Here is a 20016-nt window from a genome sequence, read left to right as displayed (position 1 = left end):
GTGCTGTCCGTCACAGGCAACTATCGTTCGATGGCAGACGCATGAAGTGACATCTTGCACTATGTTTGAATAATGGCGAACGGAAAGGTGTGGTCACGTATATATAAATAGATTTACAAACGTTCCCTATTCTCCTCGGCAATCAACAAGTTTGTCTTGCTGGCTGCTTTTATGATAGATTCAGGTGCCCGAGACGTCGCCTATTATATTTTTGTTTTTCCTTTTAAGACCACGGTGTTATTGACGATCGTGTTGAGTTGATGCAGTGGCTATTACTAATTTAATAACGCCGTGCGCATCACAAACGGGTCACTGAAACCGACACCAATCCCCTGGCGATCATTCTGCCAACACAAAAACACCGCCAAGACACGCACATGGCTGGGGAGTTTAAACACTTTATTTATTGCCCCTGATTATTCATCTTCACGCCAAACAACACCTCAACAATGTACCTCGCCCAGCGGCTCGACTCCCGATCTCCCCCCCATCTGTGATGGCACGGCGCTGCTGCTGTAGCCACCCCAGAATCTCACCACCCGCACGCTGCCGACGAACAGAGTGGAACAAACGCGGACGTCCAGAATCAATAAACAAACCTCCTCATTCGAGACCCACGACATCGAATCTTCTCGCGTCGGACATCCCTCTTCGAAGACACTGGAACGGCAACAACCATCAAGGGCATCAGAGCATCAACAGGCCGGTGCGCGCTTCTCCTTCGTGCGTGGCCATCTGAAAGACAGGCCAGGGTGCGGCTGTGGCCACCCAACCCCAACTGCGGACCGCGCGGTACAACGACTGAAGTTAGCGCTCCTTCCACGAAGGAACAGCGACGCGACACGGACTCTCTCTCTCTCTCTGCTGAAGCCCTCTCGCGGCTTGCAAAACCTCGACAGTGGTATTGAGCTCCTGCGCAGACTGCACAAGTCATCGTACGCACGGACGGCATTGCTCAACCACATTACGGTGTCCGGACCGCTGTTTGCACCTCTGTGGGGTCACGAGCGCCTCGCCGGCGGTTGTGGCAATTGGGAGGCGGCTGGGAGTAGAGAGAGTTGGGGAGGAAGGTGGGGAGGGAGGGAGGGCTGGGGTCTGTGGGGGGAGAGAGGTGGGGAGGGAGGGCTGGGGTCTGTGGGGGGAGAGAGGGAGGGAGGGAGGGCTGGGCTCTGTGCGAGGAGGGAGATGGGGGAGGCAGGGAGGCTGGGTTCTGTGGAAAGAGCGAGGTGGGGAGGGAGGCAGGGCTGGGCTCTGTGGGGGGAGAGAGGTGGGGAGCGAGATTGGGCTCTGTGGGAGGGTGGGAGGGAGAGGTGGGAGCGGGAGCCCCATGTGCGCGGGCGGGCTGGCGGGGGGAACTCCCCAGGCGGTGCCACTCACCGCTTCGCTCTAAAGCCGCGTGCGGCGGCGGTGCGGCACCACTCCGTGCACACGCGGGGGGCGGACAGAGAGCTCAGCCGCTTTCTCTCTCTCTCCCCCTCCCTCTCTCGGACTTTCTCTCCACAACGCGAGTTGCCTTGCGTGTACACCGCTGAGTGACTTTGCACGAGACTCGCTCTCCTGTGGTCAAGGCTCCAACCTCGCCACCGTCACGCACGTGGGGACAGCAATGTAGAAGTGGCTGGGTGAGTGTGCGCGCTGCTGATGCCGCTGCTGCTGCTGCTGTGGTCGTTGTGTTTTGCCGGGTCGTTGGGAACACGGAGGGTGATGACGATGAGAATGTTCGCTGTGGTCCATGGTCATCACCTCCAGCCCCGTACACAGCCGGCAGAGAAGGGAGAGCCAGTCGAGACGAGTCGTGGTTTTTTGAAGGGAGACAGACGGTGGCTGCGCCGTTGTTCTGTACTCGGTAATAACGCTGCAACGCTAAGAAGTTTCTCATAAAAAGTTTCGTGGTCGTCGCACGGGAAATGTGTATTGGCATGACGCGGTTCATAAAACGGTGGCTTACAAGCAACGGGCTAGTTCACGACTGGAGTTTAATCGTAACGGAATATTAAAATATGAACCCAGAGAGGCGGGGTGATGATAGTTGGTGATTCGTGCACATAACTGTGGTTGTGATGTGAGGTTTGACGGCATTCTCGTTACACGGACAGAAGTGCGTTGCGGTCCGCGCTGCCCATTCGCGACGCGAGTTGGAGGGAGGTGAATGGGCAGGAGGTGTTTTGACTGCGAAGTTTGGAATATAATTAACATATTACAGCGTGTTCGCTCAATATCGAGTGTGGGTGACATACCGTCGTCATTGCACTGTAGATACGACAATGTGTGCAGTTAAAGCGGCACACAGCCGGAGAAAACGGACTCGGCACGCCGTGTCGGTCATGGGGATTGTTCGACCATACTTCACCACGCTGGTCAGTGCGGATTGGTAACTGATGGGTGAGTGGGGTTGGACCCCGGTCCGGGTTTAGACGCCACTCGCCACTGATCCCGCTGCGCTAATTCCTGCGCCACCCATCAACTTGTCACCGCTCCGTTAGTCACCAGTAGGAGATGTCAAATCCCGGGTCTCGCGACGACGCTGCGATGAGAACGACTCGGACCCGCGGGACTCAAGACGGCAAAGACGACCCACGATGCTATGCGTGGGGTCAACGGGGTCATGGGCAGCCTCGCGTCGCTCCACTGCTGGATGAGATGCAGAGGGTGAAATCGTCGCCATGCGTCACGGTGCCTCGATGGGATTCTGTATCGCCCCCTGGCGCGAGAAACGTGGCAGGATCCTCGTGGGGAAAAATAATAATCATGAGACTCAGGGTAAAAGCAAGTGTCATCATATTCATTTAAAATAATGTAAAATCTGCATTCAATAATTATTAACTGCACCAGGAGCACACTGCACAGTGGGTTTGTAGATACTGTGTGCCGAATCTGGAGCGAATTTAAATGGTGAGTACGGCACGTGCATGCTTCACAGCGACCACATCACCTGGCATGCGTTGGTCTCGTCAGATCTCGTAATCTGAGCAGCTGTGCGCCTGGATGCGGCTGGGATTGGTTGACCAGAACGTGAGCTTGCCACAGAGATCGCAAGCTTACGGTGTGGGTAGTCCAGCGACATCTATTGTTGTATTGCACGTCTCTGCTCCCCTCCTCCATCCGTCCACACTCACCTGGCCAGCGTGGTGAAGTATGGTCAAATAAAGCCTGCGACTGGCAAGGCTTTGTGGGGAGGCCTTCATCCAGCGGTGGACTGACATCCGTTTCCTAGTGTCGACTCAGCCTCAAATGAGTACCTGGGTGCAAGTGTGTAAACATCGTTACTGGAGAGACAAAGGCGGCCGGGCGTGATGGTAGCCACCGACCCCCTCGTGTGCCGTGCCAGCGTCCATAGGTGCTCGCTGACAACACTTGCCCCAGCAGTCTGCTGAGGCTGTACGGGGGATCTCTGTCTTTGTTTCCCAGTGCACGAATGCCATCTCGTTTTGAATTCCCTCTACGTCGCCCAAAGTCTGCGGGCACGGGGGAGGCTCCGAGGCGTCCGATTGTGACACGGGGCTGCCGACTGCGCGCGAGGCACGTGGGGACGGACTCTCACTCTCACTACTTCTTGCAGTTTCGTTGCGGGTGGTTTAGAGATTTGCGGATTTGTTGTCAGTGGCAGAGAGTTGTTAATGCGGTCACGGGGTCTTTAACGTCCACTTAGCGACTGATTGGGCGTTGTTAAGTCCCTGCGGGGATGATGGGGTTGCCGACGGGAGTAAGGTTTGACCGGTAAAACGGAACATTGTTAGCCGACTGTGTTTACTCTCCACCGGCTTTAGATCCATACGTCACGCAGGCGAATTACTCGGTGCACTGCTGACGAGGACCGCATGTTTTTTAAAAAAAGTTTAGCACGAGACGTGAATTCAAATTCCGGCCCGTACAATGTGTTGAGGTTAACATTCAGACATGTGGCTTTTATGATGGTTCCTAATCCCAGCTTACAGACGCGCATCGCGAGCATCTTGCTTGGGTGCTCGTTATGCACATCGACACGCGGTGTCCAAATCATCACGAAGCTTGCACCAAATGTCAGCTTTCTTGCGAATACAGACCCTCAAAGACAAAGATCCCCCGTATAACCTTAACAGACTGTTGGGACAAGTGTTGTCAGTGAGCACCTACGAAGGCCGGGGGTGGGTGACCAGCACCACGCCCGGCCGCCTTTGTCTCCCTAGTGGCGATATTTAAACACCGCACCAGGTACTCATTTGAGGATGCATTCACTGGTGTTGGCCGCGAGCGGGAATGGAACTCGGCTCCGTAGCGCAGCGACCGTGTGTTCGATGGCAGACACATCGAGTGAAACCCGGCACTAAAGTTACATAATAAAAATAGCCAAGGGCTGAATAGTTGTGAACATCTTCACAATTACACTTTTTTTGGCCAGAAAGGTGCGGTCGGAAAGATAAATATATATTGACAAACGTTCCATATTTTCGATTTGAGAAGAACCAGTTTGACTTGCTGGCTGCTTTATGCGATTACGGAAACACAAGTCCGAACAACCCCCGAGTCGCATTGCCCACGATCCACGGCCGTGGGGCTCACGGCGGGACACACGCAGCACAAAGGACTCCGTGTCTCGGCATCAGATAGGAACTCCCGCACCGGCTGCGCTGTGAGACGGAATACACAAACCACGCAAACCACACACGGGCTGCCCTGAGACAGATTCACATCTTTCACGATGCATGCGGCCAACACTTGACTGTGCCTCGTTGTTGAACACATACACAGTGGCGCGTGTTCTCAACAACAACAAGACGTAGAACATGAACATTGACAAACACGTGGAACAAGTCTTCTTCTTGGTTCTTTCGGTAAAGTCACGTGACTTTACCGAAATAACCAAGAAGACAATCCCTGCAGTCACGAAAGCTTTCAATCGAAATTAACGTGGAACAAGCCTGTGATGTTCATTGCTGATAGTTTTATGAAGACTGTCTTGGGCTACTTTTATTTATTCATTCCCGAGTCTCCAGATTATAAGACGCTCCACAACCACCGATGAGCACGGTTGGCTACGTACGGTGCGAAGAAGTTTAGCAAACCATCATGTTGAACATACGTCCAAGACACACATCTGAGACTTGCGCTTGGTGTTTGCCAATATAAGTCGACACCGCTGGTCACAATACAAAGATCGCAGCGCACTAGCCGCTACACGACCGCTCCCCACTCTTGTCACGCTCAAGACAAAGATCCCCCGTATAGCCTTAACAGACTGTTGGGGCAAGTGCTGTTAGCGAGCAGCTATGAAGGCCAGCATGGCACACGAAGGAGTGGGTGGCCAGCACCACGCCTCTCCCCAGTCGCGATGTTTTTACACACCGCACCAGGTACTCATTTGAGTCCGAGTCGACCTAGGAGAGACCCAGAACCCGTTCCGATAGTCGCCACCGGTGTTGGCCGTGAGCGGGAATCGAACTCGGGTCGCCAGGTTCGTAGCGCAGCGTAGCGCTAACCACTACACCACCGCTCCCCCACTCTTTGTCACGCTCGCACACGCGCGCCCACACTGTAAGATTCGTGCAGTTGTGAAACGTAAATGTGGAAGTCCCGTCCGTTTGTGGAACCCGTTAGTTGTGGAACCCATGCACCCTTGCTGCTGCATCAGCAGCTCGTGCACACTGCGGGTCGCCGTCTGCGGAGGTGTTGCAATGTGAAGCGTGGTGAATGTGCCACTGGGTGTGCACTGTGTTCACGTGAAGGTACCACTGTGTTCACGTGAAGGTGCTGGTGAGTGTTCTGCTGCCACTGGATTGCAACCTCATCTCTTTTGCCTTAAAATATCGCGAGGATGTGTGCGTTTTTTTATCTGCGGAATGGTGGCCATCGACACAGGATCCTCTGTTGCGAACCCGTGCTCATCGGGTGCCGAGGTGTGCTGCTGGCCACGGCGAGGAGAGGCCTTCAGCCGAGAGAGAGATGTGAGATTTTTCGTGTCGTTGTGCCGTTTCCTCCTCTTCCTCCGTTGCCCACAATCCCAATCCGCTGGGACTCGTGCATACGGCAGCTTGAGGATGCAGCAGACGGCAATGCAATGTAACGCTGTGTGAAGTCACGCAGAGTCTCTCTCTTTTCTCTGTGTAGCTTGACTGTCGAGGAATCGTCACTTAACCCAACAATGTAGAGCACGCAGAAGTGTCACGCTTACTTGTGCGCGTGCGAGACTTGCTCTGCGTTCGTGAGGTGACACACACGCGCACCTACACGCACGTGCACGCTTGACGCAGAGCGCTCCTGTTGTCGACGTGTGATCGTTTCGATTCTTTGCACGTCGTACTGAGCTATGTTATTTCCATGCCCTTCGGCAATGCACTGCTGCTCGGTCAAAGTTCACCCCACGCCGTGTCAGGCGAGGGTGTTTTTATTGACCATACTTCACCTCGCTGGTCAGATCGGGTCGGTGAAAATAGGAAATGGTCTAGACCTGGCTGTGGCTATGAATCTAACTCGTATCTCTGCGGCTTCAGAGAGCGGGAGAGCGGTGTGCTAACCACTTTGTCACCGCTCCCCTCGCTATGCACGTGCCAGTATCAGCACGTAACACAGTACTGCGTGGTGTACATGGCATGTGCATGCAAATTACTCGACTGAGTCTTTTTTCCCCTGGGAAGTTCACGCGGGTGGAACATTGTGTTGCATTATTTCTATCGACGGGAACGAAAATCTTTTCACGACACCATTTTACCGCATACATTTTCAATACATTTAAACGTTTAATCCATCCACGTGTGTGCAATGTATAGGGGAGGTTAGCGAGTTGGGTGCAGTGCAGCGTTTGATGGATCGAGTGCAGGGCGGAGCGCTTAGCTCCAGTGGGGGGGGGGGCATCTCGCAGCCCTCGCAGTCCCGAGGTGTTGGAGTTCAAATCCGCTGCCTCCCCAGCGGGGACTCGTAGCCTGAGCTCCAACTGGCGACTCATCCTCGGCCACGCAGAGTGGAGCCCAAGGGGCGCGCACCTCGCGCGGGCCGTGAGGTGGTCACATTATCGCGCCCTCGGCCAGGAGAGGCGAGTTCGACGACGGGGGGACAAGTGTCAATCCACTGCTGGATGAGAGCCGGCCCGGGACACACTTCGCTACGCGGGTCGGCGCGTGTGGGTACAGAGTCACGGAGCGAAGATGCAGTTTGCTGCACTGCCCTCCGTTGGTTACCACGTGGCCCCCCCCCCACCGCCCGCATGACCGAGGGCCTCCCACGCAGTATCCAGGCTCGGAGTGCCCTGCGCAGATTTGGAGCTCCGTGAGAAGATGGGCACAATCTGGGCGATCCGGGGACACCGTGTGCGCTTCTCTCTCGGCTATTCGGTCTCAGGAGTTCCGTCCCGAATGTCCACTGCGCCCTCGGCGGAACATTCCGCGTTTAATGGACTCCGATAAATTACACAGATGCAGCCTCGGCTACGAGAACCCAACCCGATCCTTCACGCGGTGCCCCAGCCGCAGCCGAAAAAGGCTGTGTTTGTTTAATCTGTGCAAGCATTTCATCGTGGCATCTTAAAGCCCCACAGCACGAATGTTTACGTGTGTTTAGAGGACTCGTTAACTTGATTACCATACCGAGTTTCAAACTAAATTCCGCTGAAGCTTCTGGGTTGATGAAAAATTACCCTTCCCAAATTGCGGTAATGCGATACCATAGTACGTGGCCGTGCGTTGTTGATTCACATCACTTTGTCAATCCCCTGTTGGACGAAGGCTTCCTTCCCCATGCCAAGTGGCTTCTTTAACCATACTTCACCATACTGGTCAGTGCAGGTTTGGCGAGGGTGGAGAGTGTCCCATTGGGCAGGTCCCAGTACTGGTTCAGGTGTCTCTCTCTCGCCACTGATGTTAGCCGTGGCCGCGAATTGCACTCACTGCACCACCACCTCCACTCATAGTATTTGTATGCAGTAGATATCAGCGCTCCCAGGTCTAGGTTGCGATCCTTTGGTGATCGGGCTTTTGTTCGCTTGGCACCACAAGCAACGGAACGCTTCGCCACTTGAAATCAGTCGGTAGATATATTGATATATTGAAGTTTGCTTTGAAACCCCATCTTTGTAAAGTGGCATTCCCTCCTTAGTTTGCTCGGTTGCCCCGGAGTTCTGTTTCTGTTTCCTGCTTTTGATGTACTGCGCATTGGGATCCGAGGATGTAATGCGCATCGTACATTTTAATTATTCTTTTATACAGTCCAAAGTCAAAGTGTCTCCATGCAAATGAAAGTAAGGGATAGTGCTCATCTCTATTAGTGGCACCGAATCATTGATGGACATTCCACATTTCTATGGCAGGGGAGCAATTTATCCATAGCAGAGCTGAGCTCACACCAATATATTCGTCGTTGTAAGGCTGCTTCGACGGAGGGGAAAGCCAGAACCGGCTCGTATTTCACTCGCGACTGGTGTTAGCCATGCCTGGGGATTGAACCGAGGTGGCCGGCTTCAGCGCAATACAACAGTGCCTGGGGGAAGGAACTGGGCAGGTGTTGGGGGTGGGGGGACATTCTGGAAAGAGCGCGGAGAGGATTTTGAATCCCAGCCACAGTCCAGTTGCCGATGGAGCAGCAGGGGCAGCGACTTGGTGCTCGCGGTCTCGCGGCGCCCTCTGCTGGTCACTCGGCACATTGATGTTGTGCGCGTGCCACTTGCTCTGTTCAGGTCCTCGTCTTTTTGTTTGGTTTAAGATAGCGGGGAGTAAGCCAGAGTAGTTTAACCGGCCAATTGATTCAATTGCGAATGGGGGTGGGGGGGAACAGGCGAAATTATATTTATGTCAAAGGTACAAAATTTTAAATCGCCCCAAGATGATAGTTTAACAAACAAAAAACAACTGTCACAAGTCTGGCACTAAATCGGTTTATTTTGTTTCATTTTACAAAAGCTGGCGGCCAGCAGTTTCATATTCCGTAATGAAGTTGTAGCCAATGTAAATACAAGCCTTTACATTTTAGCTGACATTCATTATTCCACAAAAATTGGCAGGTTGACTGAATTTCATTGTTGTTTTTTATTGCATTACGCTGCATCGTAAAATGTTTTATTGCAGCTTACATCCATGATTTGCGATACTTCACCGGAGACAGACTTGCATTAGGTGGATTCGAGTTTGTGTCTTAACGGGTCTCGAATGACACAGATTGACTGCTCGCCTGCGCACTGTCGTTTCCGTATCACTCTTCTATCGCTGCTGCTACAGCTACCGTGGTTACCGTTCCCCTGGACTTGACTCCTTGATTCCTCCACCCGAGTTGAGGACTCGGGGCCCTACCAGACACTCATTCACTGTGTCGTCTCATCCACGCACCCACTCACTCATTCACCCACTCATTCACTAACTCATTCACTCACCCACTCAACCACTCACCCACTCATCCACCCATCTACGCACCCACCAACCCACTCACCCAGCAAGCCACCCGCTCACTTCCCCACTCACCCACACTTACCCACCCACTCACCCACTCACTCATTCACGCGCTCATTCACTCACTCATCCACCCATCTACCCACTCACTCACTCATCCACCTATCTACCCACCCACCCACTCACCCACCAAGCCACCCGCTCACTCCCCCACTCACCCACACTTACCCACTCACTCACTCACCCACTCACTCATTCACGCACTCACCCACTCCCCCATTCACCCTCCCACTCAACAACCCATTCACCCACACACCCACCCACTCACCCACACATTAATGCACTCACACACACTCACACACTCACTCACACTCTCACACACACACACTCACTCACACACTCACACACTCACTCCCCCACCCACTCACTTACCCACACATTCATGCACTCACCCACTCACTCACCCACCCAATCACCCACCCACTCACCCACCCACTCACCCACCCACTCACCCACCCACTCACCCACCCACTCACCCACCCACTCACCCACCCACTCACCCACCCACTCACCCACCCACTCACCCACCCACTCACCCACCCGATCACCACACTGCGGATTACAACTCTAATCTTTCTGCTCCTTCCCACACACCGCTTCACTTTTGAACTCCTTACCTGCCGGTCTTTTTCTCAATTTCTTATAACCATGCTCAATTCAAGATCGTGTCAACTTATTGATTATACTGACTCTAGTGCTGTTTGTTGCTGGCTGTCTGGCACGTTGGGTATTTGGGGCCTGTTGTGTGACGATGAAGCCGAGGAAAGCCCGGTTGATCCGCTCGTTGTTTAAAAACGCCCGGCAGTAAAGTCCCGACAGGAAACAGTGAGTCAATAACACAACTTCTGCAGATGGTTATACTTGCATACTTTTCAAATTACTGCGGATTGTAGGTTTCAGAAAAATGCTCGCGCAGGAAACGAATTCCATAGTTGGGACGTGCGAGGGTAAGAGGAATCGACGTGCCGAGCAATGCCACGTGCAGCCAGAGTCACGCACTGCGGGGAACGACAATAGAACATGACGAGTGTGAATGTACAACAATGTGATTCATGTGTATGTTGAACTTCTTTCAACCGTGCTCAAATATATCCAGGAAAGCCTCTCCGAGTCCCAAAGCCAGTTTCCAGGATGCTTCTGCATCGCGATATTCGTCCAGTTCTCTTTGATAAGCGCATGGCACGTGGAAGCCCCGGGAGCCGGAGTAGCCCCACGCGTAGGAGGGGATAACCCCTCGAAAGTCTGCACAGACAGGTTAAACAAATAAACCGCACTGCCATCTCCTGGTTACCGCGTGGCCCAGTGGGTTTGGGAGTTGCACACACCTGGGTGATCCACCAACCCTTTCCTCCAAAGAATCTAGGTGAGCGCCACAGCGCTCCGTGAAACGAGCCCAGGCTGCCCACGTGTCTTAGCTTGAGGGGCGATGCCCTGTGTGACTTACGAGGCAGCACAAGGGGGTAGCGACTCCACCGTCCACTGGTGACGGTGCAGGGTTATTAGTGGAGGCAGTCGGAATTCGGTGCAGCACGGTGTAGAGGCGAAAGGACCCGCAAACGGCGCACCCCACGCGGCCAGCGATTGTTTACGACGGTGTTTGTTTGGATGCACTTTCTTTGCCGCACACGCCACGTGAAAGGGCGCGCGATTGTTATTTCTGGTCTTGTTGACACCGTGCGGGTTCTCACCACGTGTGTCATATTAAACGAGATGTCTTATTAATTATCGTCTGTGCACCAGCTTGAATTATGGCTTGATAAACAGCGCGCGCACGCACACACACACACACGAGTGGATCGGGCAAACAAGTCCATAAATAATTGTATATGCATTTCGAAGACGTGAAACATCTGGCGCGGGGTAAACACGCAAATGGCACGCAACGTTCACCCAGCCCGCAGGCGCGGTGCGTCTGCAGCGCTGAGGCTGCTCATTCATCGCTGAAGAGGACCGCGTCCTCACCTGCGCAGGTGATGCCCTGCGGGGCGAGGGCATCGGCCGTGCAGGTTGTCGTGATTTATGACCTGGGAGAATCACGAGAGGTGGGACGTGGTGCTCCAAACCCTGCCGTGTGGCTCTGCTGCCAGCACGGGGTTTCATGATTGGTGAACGTTTTTAATGTGAGATTAAATAAAAGAAAAACAACTTAAACAACACTATTTTCAATTCATATAAGGGTTAACAACTTAGGAAAAACCGCCACTTTTTTCAAATTTTCTTGCTGTGGATTTCACACCTGATGATGATTGCTTGTGTTGCAGTCGAAACGTCGTGAGAATTTGTTGTTGTTTTATATTTGTATTATTTTATTATTTCCATTTTACGTGACATTACCGAAAGAGCCAAGAATATGGTTAACAACTTGTTTTCCAAACGAAATATCACATTAAGAAACAGACTATTGAAAAACAATATTGAACGATCATTAAAATGGTATGCTTCATTACGTACAAAGGCTTGATGGAAAATAATAAATCACAGCCCTTTGTCAATCCACTGCTGGACGAAGGCTTCCCCCCACACCACGCCGGTCATGGGGAATGTTTTGCCAAAACTTCACCCACAATGGGCAGCGAGTTGGTGATGGTACGGGGCCAAGGGACCGGTTGAGATATCGCTCTCCACTCGTTCCATCCCCGGCATCAGGATTCGGGCTCAGACATCGGGGTTCATAGCGCGGCGAGCTAACCGCTTCGCCATCGCTCCGAGAGAAATGAAATTCTCGCCGGGGCGGAATTGCCACCGAGCACGGGAGGCGGGCGCTGGCACTCAAAATAAACCCAGCGCTAGAAGCTCCGAGCGAGGGGGAGCCGTGAAGAGCGGGGAGCGGGCGAGCGCCGTGGGCACGTCCTGTCCGCGATTGCGCTTGGCCGTGGCAGTGCCGCTGCTTTATTTTGGTCGCGAGGATAAATGTCCGTGGGCTTTTTGATGTTTGGGGCCGCGCAGGTGCTCCCAGATCGGTTTACGCACGCGGGCTTCGATGAAAAGAAATACGAGGCAGATTGTTTCACTTCGGGAGGAACATTCCTTTCATTTCATAGCCACCGGTTTTAAAATAAAGAAATAAAAACCCTTCAAAAGTTACAATAAATAGCAATGCGGGTATGAGCACAGCGTGTCCAGACAGCATGTGAACACTAATAGGAGCCCCTTCCACATTCCTCCGCAATGTGTTGGCCGTGCGTGGTGTGAGATTTACAGCACGTGCGGCCCGCGGGCCACGTTAATGGCCATTTTTGGCGGTAAAAAAGTGGGCAACAATCGTCGTGTCGGAATCACCACTCGAAAAGGCCTTTGCATTTATAGCCCATGGCTCACAAAGCTTAGATGGCACAACAGAAGCGGGAGCCTGCCAGCCTCAGATCCTCCTTCGCGACAGCCCCAACATGTGTACCGCTGTGGCGAGAGGAGCGATGCAGCTCCACCCAAGCTCGTGCCCTTGCCTACACACTATCCACCCGCCGGTACATTCCGCGGTGGATCCCAAAGGGTGAGGTGATGGGGGGGATGATCACATTCTTCTTGAGACCCCAAATATTCATATTTTATTTCGATCTAGCAGAGAATATGAATTAAATGCGTATTATTATTATTAATGTAGGGTCCTATTTAAGTCTTGAAACTTTGGGACTACCTGCTAGGGTAGTATTTTAGATCCGCCTCTGGGTAAATCCCACCGGCATGTTTTGTTTTGGTGAACTTAACAAAACTGTTGGCAAAGAACGGTGAGCGTGGTAGGCGAGTGGAAGAGACGTCTTTCTTGGGACGTGAGACTTGTCCCTGCATTGGTCATGTTCCTCTGCCGTTGACCGTGTGTCTCTCTTCCCCACTGTCTCTTCTGTCACTTTTACCCCGGTGCGTTTTGTATTTTCCTGACGTACGTTGTAGGTCGCGGTGAGATGCCGCGGCGTCCAAGCGACAAACGAACGCAAATGCTCCTCCTTTCACTCAACATGTTTCTTCTTACCCCACGTGTTTTTCCAGACGCTGGTGACCGGACGCCGCTCGTGCCCTCCTCCGCCATGGAGCACCCAGCCCTGCTGGGAACAGCTCCAGCCGTGACCATGGAGGCCTCGCCATCCCCCTCCGCGGAAGACTATGCCTACTACAAAATAACCAACACGATGTACCTGTACTCCAACCCGCTGGTGATCCTGGCTCACTACAACTACACGGGCAAGCTGAACAACCGCGACAAGCGCGACCGTGCCGTGACCACCACCGGCATCGTCGCCATCGTCGTGTGCTGCGTCATCATCGTCGAGAACCTCGTGGTCCTGCTCACCTTCTGGCGGAACCGCAAGTTCCACACGCCCACCTACTACTTCCTCGCCAACCTGGCCTGCTCCGACTTGCTGGCGGCCGCCGCCTACGTGGCCAACATTTCGCTCTCGGGCCCCAACACCTTCACGATGACGCCGACCGCGTGGTTCGCGCGCGAGGGCGTCATCTTCGTGGCGCTCGCCGCCTCCGTGTTCAGCTTCCTGGCCATCGCCGTGGAGCGCCACCTCATCATGGCGCGACGGCGCCTGGCCCCGGCCATCCCGGGCCGACGCCGCGTGCGCGCCTGCCTGCTCATCGCGTTGTGCTGGGCGCTGGCCCTGCTGCTCGGCTCGCTGCCCAGCCTCGGCTGGAACTGCCTGCGCGCGCTGCAGCAGTGCTCCGTGGTGCTGCCGCTCTACTCGCGGCGCTTCCTCGCGTTCTGCGTCACGCTCTACACGCTCGTGCTGGCCGGCATCGTCACGCTGTACGCGCGCGTCTACGCCGCCGTGCGGCGCAGCGGCCGCAGGGTCGGCGGCAACGGCGGCAACGGAGGCTGCGGCGGAGGGACTCGCAAGGCCACCCCGGGCACGTCGCGCCGCTCGGTGCTGCTGCTCAAGACGGTCTTCATCGTGGTGGGCGTCTTCATCGCGTGCTGGACGCCGCTCTTCGGGCTGCTGCTGGCCGACGTCGCGTGCGGCACGTTGCGGCGCGGCCTCAGCTGCAGCGCCGCCGCCACCTCGGCCGCCAACTGGCTCATCCCGCTGGCCGTGCTCAACTCGGGAATGAACCCGCTCATCTACGCCGCGTCCAGCCGCGACATGCGCCGCGCCTTTGCCCGCCTGCTATGCTGCTGTTGCGCCCGCGGCCGCCTCGGGGCGGGCGAGTCGGCGGCCAACGCCACGCGCTCCCGCTCCAGCGCGTCCTCCGGCGGCAGGCCCACCGCCACGGCCACCAACGAGCGGGACCTGACGAGCCCGGACGGGGGCGGGGGCGGGCACACGCCGCCCAACTCCATCAAGGCGCTGCTGCTGTCGCCCGGCCTGGAGCAGCCGCCCATCACCGTCAAGAGCCAGCCGCCCCCGCCGTCCTAACGCGCGCCGGGCTCGCGCACGCCGGACTCGAGCGTCGCGCTCAGCCTCTGCGGGAACTTGGCTCCGTCCGCAGGCCCAGGAGGGCAGCGGCGGCAAGTCCTGAGTGTAGGGGGGAAGGTGCCGTCAGTTCCATCCCGAGAGGCGCATTTCGCCAATGTGGTCACGGCGATGTCAGCCGACTCCACGCAGAAATGTGACGTTTGTTGGGCCGAGAAGAAGAAGAAGTCGAAGTTGGCCATGCAGTCGCGTTGCTGGGAACTTCCCAGCTCGAGAGAGAGAGAAGTCGTGTTCCGTCTTTACAACAATTGATCTGCCCCCACCGATTGCCCCAATCTACAAAATGCAGTCCTCTGAGATGAACGCGGCGGTTTGAAACAGTATCAACGTGATGACTTTAGTAAATATATTCTGGCATCTTTTGGATTGTCATGCAAGGGCACTTAAACTTAGCACATTTTTTTGAAAATACTCTACTGTACATATTTTTTTTAAAGCAACTTACTATTAGTTGATGATTGGTACAGACAAATATGTTCTGTATGCTTGGACAACCACTAAGACAGACTGCACAACAAGACTCAAGTTCAGATGTTCATTATAGTTTACACTAATATTTGTGCTATCGGGAATTGTGAAGTGTTCGTGAGGATGTCCATGGCTGAGAGAACCTGGTCACGTGAGGAGCATTGGAAGAGTCTTTTTTGCAAGATGCGACACCTAAACACATCACAGCTTCAAGAGGACACTTATCAATTTTGGTCTCTTTCCAGTTACAGCAGCAGAGTTGAGTTGGAAGTAGATTAAAGAGACTTCATTGCATCTTGTAACCGAACGCTACACTTCATTGCAAGCGCTTATGTTTACAGTATTTTTCTTGTAAAGATTAAGACTTTTTTAAAATAATTGTTGTTTTTCACATGTTGCCCATTTTTACGTTACTGTAACATGAAGAGCATTCAAGGGAACGGTTATGATGACAGCCAGGCCTCAATTGACATCGCCCTGGGCACTAAGCGTCTCCCTGCAGAGCCTGCAGGCCCCTAACGCTGCACTGGCTTCTGGGTAAGATGGCGCTGATAGACGTCACTCACTCGGTATCGTCTCAGCTACAGTTGCCACCTGTTCTGTTTTTTTTCCCAGGATCATCCTCTTTTTGTGTATGCACGTTGAATTTCTTTCGCACCGTACGTAGCCAACCGTGCTAATCGGAGGTACGGGGGAAGGACAACAAATTAAACACAAAAAGTAGTTCTAAAGAAATTAGTTTTCAATCTAAATGTAAAAGTGCATAACTCCAGTGGCTTCCTCATTTTTGAAGCAGCTTTCCTGCCAAGTGCATCATACACCACTCAAGACGATGCATTTCCAAGTCATTCTCTCCTCTCCTGGTATTGGAATATTCTTCTGTCCGTATGTCCTGATTTTTTTTAGTAATTCAGAGATGGCAGATCTAGTCTCGGTGCGGTCCTGTTTGGACCATACATGGTCAGGAGGAGTGGAGGCTCAAAGCCGTCCTGCTATGGACCCCGAGTATAACTGGGCAGCGAACCACAGTGAGTGTGCGGTGTAACAATCACGGCCCGACCTTGTTACAAGTGGACGACTGGACGAGGAGAGGATAACGAGACGCAGCAATTGAACGTAATACCACTTACGATGATGATGGTGGGAATGCACGTACATTTCCAAAAAAACAGGCACAGTACTTGTTTTAGTTAGGTGGGTGGACACGAGGTGGATCATTTAAATGTTGTTGGCATTAAGTCCAGGTGCTGAGGGATCAATTGAGCTTTCAAGAGATTGGTGCCTCTTTCTGGAAATGCGATGCGAGGAATGGTCAAAACGTATTAAGGACAACACTGCCGACATGCTGGAATCAGAGTCCAGCCAGCGAGCTAAGATAAACCCAGGATCTCATCATGTGTAATGAGTCGGTGGCATCTGCCCAGGAACCAAATTGCAACACAAAAAATAGTCTATCGTATACAATTTGGTTTTGCACTTAATGTGGCGTAGCGTGGTTTCCAAGGCTCCGTGTCCACATTATTCCATGATGAAAATAAACCTCGTGGCTCTTTCGCACAGTCCAAGAGTAGAGCCTCTTTTGGTTCAAGAAGATTAGACACTTCAAGTAAATCAGGCCAAGGTCTCTTTATTTCGGTCGAGGGTTTTTCCACGAATGGTATTGTGGCTGCACAATCGTAGGAAGTCTTAGAGTGAGAATTGCCATCACTTTGTGTGCCTACGTGCTAATAGTACAATTTTAGGATGTAATTATTGAAAAAAGCAATTTTGGAAACCGAATTTAAACAATGAACCCGCAAAGAGTTGTAATGTTATTCTCAAACTCCTGTGGCCATTTCTGAATGGACATCATATTTCTCGCTTTGTACTTTGAATGCAAGGACAAATGCTATTGAGATGTTACTGTATGATTATTAAGCTAACACAAAACTGCAGACAGAAGGATTTTATATGCTTTAATGTGTTTAGCATGTTTTAATGAGAAACGTCTGTTCCATGGAAAATAAAATAAGATAAACCGTGCTTTTGTAGAAATGCATGTATTCAAAACAGACTTCGTGGAAATTAGTTTTTTGACCCGAAACAAAGTTAGGTTGTAATTGTTTGCCCGCATCACGGCATTTAACCAGTAATGCCGAGACATCTTGATTTGAGACCTTATCCGTTTGATGCATAAGGATACATTGTAATCAGTGAATTACTGCCACATGCCAAATTGTGAGGACTTCACTTCAAATCACAGTCACACCCTGCCTCTCTCATCGCGGTCGGCTTGTGAGACATCTCAAGTCGATGTCCTGTGGAGAGCACCTTTCAAGTTCACTACCGGCCAACACCGGCGTAACATCGGGCAACACGCATTAAGTTGACGGTAGTATGGACGTAAATTCTAACGATATTTATTGCTGCATTTATTTAAAATTGTATATTTTTACAAACTTATTGAGTTGAAACCATGTAATATTAAAATAAACAGATGTTTTAAATTTATATACAATCCTATTATACACTTTGTTTGGTTAGAATGTTTTGACACCAGATTATTAAAATGATCAATAACTTAATTGAATCTATTCTTATCCTCTATGTGACTGATCTCGAGTTACATTATAGACTTCAAAATAGTCCCCGAGTCATTACGTTGGCAAGACAACTATTTAGTTTCGCATTAAACTTCAGTTTTGACATCTTGGTATCACAGAATATTCCCACAACGATTTGTAAAAGCATTAATGTTGTGTAATTAAGCAAAAATACAGTGTCAATGTTCTTCAAATCATCTGGTCTGCAGTTTTTGATCTTATGTCAGTTTGCACATGACTTGTACGATAGGACCTGCTAAGTTTATGTAAATTTTCACACGGTGCAAGATTCACTTAAGACAACAGGAGCACGTATGATATTGAATCGAGGCTAGATTTCGTCGGTGCAGTTGTGATCGATTCTCCGTCATAAATAACCTTTGTGGATTTTTCAACACGTACAATTACTCTAAATGTTGGATTTTAGCACACAAATCTTTCCCGTTTGTTAAGGGATTCCTACCATCAGCAGAGCCTTGTGTAGAACAGCAGGATAGCCCCAGACATGCCACACACAACAACCACCACCACCAAGGGTCTCTTCAAAAGCCTCTCTCGGCATAAGAACCAGAATGCACTGCGCAACTCATCGGAGCGGTTAGTCACGTGCCTCACATTTGACTCATATTCCATTTTATTCTTCAGAGATAAATTGCTATAAAGCTGGATTAGGTCAAATGTAAGTGACATGTTTACCTTGGTGACCAAGCTGGGGCCAGAAGCTTAATGGCCTGAGAACCTGGTATATAGCGGCAACGTGGCAATTTGGTTAAGTTAGAAAATCTTTAATTTGGATATAAGCTCTTAGCCCATTTGAGTCATGCGACTAGGTAGACCTTGTGACGTTTGAAGATGTTCTGTCCAGTGTAGAGAGTTGATTTTACAACTTTTTAATAAGTCGACGGTGTAGGTTTGCGCTCATTGTGGTAGGCAATCACAAAGCCGTACTTTGTTGTCTTTTCTATTCAATGTACATTCAATAAAAAATATTGCCTTGGTTTAAACGAACGTGTGTAATCATGATCTGCCGAGCTTGTGTTGTGTACTGCGGTGTGTATTTAAACTCGTGGGTCTATAAAGCAGAGGTGTGGACTCGAGTCATGTGACTTGGACTCGAGTCAGACTCGAGTCATGAATTTGATGACTTGCGACTCGACTTGACTTGCATAAACAATGACTTTGTCCCACCTATGAGATGTGGACTCGAGTCATGTGACTTGGACTCGAGTCAGACTCGAGTCATGAATTTGATGACTTGCGACTCGACTTGGACTTGCATAACAATGACTTTGTCCCCACCTCTGCTATAAAGCACAGTAATTAGTTTCACGATGTGCTCGTCTTCGTCGCTGTAATTGAAAGAACGCCCGGGAGAACGGGGCCATCGGTGGCTCGCGGGATTTCAATGCAAGTTGACCCTCATTATTGTAACGCTGCAAGTTTGTTTATAATTGCATTCGTCACCTCCCACGCACTCAAGCCTGGGACACATTATACTAATTGCGTTCAGATGAGAGAGGACAAAGGGAGTGGTTAGGGAGAGCCCACGCGAGTGTTATCTGGGGTAATCGGAGTCGGGTGTGCGTCTGTGTGTCGTGGACAGTCGAGGTGGCATAGGACAACGTGGCCACCACCACCACCACGACGCTACATCGGTGGCGAATGTCAGAAACCAGTGGGGGCACCATTGGGCCCAAGCCCCCCGTTCTGCCCGTTCCCATGTCCATTCAAAGGTTCTTGGCCTTTCTCATTCTCCCCATGAGCAAGCGCCAGTCCAAAACTTTAGATATCATCATCACATCATTATCACCATCGTCATCATCATCCTATGTTAATATTTAGAAAGTGCGAGTGGGCTAGGAGGCGATTAAATGGGCAATGCCTGCAGAGTGGATTCTGTGTATTTAGTGAGGCATGCTCTACATGCCCTCACAAAAAAAGCACAAAGGCTGTTGCGGCAAAGTGCTTCAAGCGAGCAACTACTAACTTCGTTTCCCCAGTGTTGATGTTTACACACTGCACCTGCTACTCGTTTAAGGCTAACACAGACACACACACGCGCGTGTATGCACATAAGTGTCAATCATCACCAAGTGGCGGGTGATTGTCACCATGGTACTCGTGTCAGGCTAGGTGCACTTTGAGGCC

At 51.7% G+C, this 20016-nt stretch overlaps 1 protein-coding gene across 1 annotated transcript; it reads left to right on the top strand.

Moving 5' to 3' along the window:
• Positions 1-1354: 1354 nt before the first annotated feature.
• S1PR1 (sphingosine-1-phosphate receptor 1) lies at positions 1355-18223 on the top strand. The gene is made up of 2 exons (XM_078867760.1): positions 1355-1622; positions 13392-18223. Exon 2 carries the CDS (start codon positions 13430-13432, stop codon positions 14759-14761), a length of 1332 nt encoding a protein of 443 aa, XP_078723886.1. The 5' UTR covers positions 1355-1622; positions 13392-13429; the 3' UTR covers positions 14762-18223.
• Positions 18224-20016: the final 1793 nt, after the last annotated feature.

The sequence above is a fragment of the Lampetra fluviatilis genome, chromosome 24 (genome assembly GCF_964198595.1).
Source record: "Lampetra fluviatilis chromosome 24, kcLamFluv1.1, whole genome shotgun sequence".
Lineage (NCBI taxonomy): Eukaryota > Metazoa > Chordata > Hyperoartia > Petromyzontiformes > Petromyzontidae > Lampetra > Lampetra fluviatilis.
Note: the sequence above shows the minus strand (reverse complement) of the source record. Positions and strands in the feature narration are given on the sequence as shown.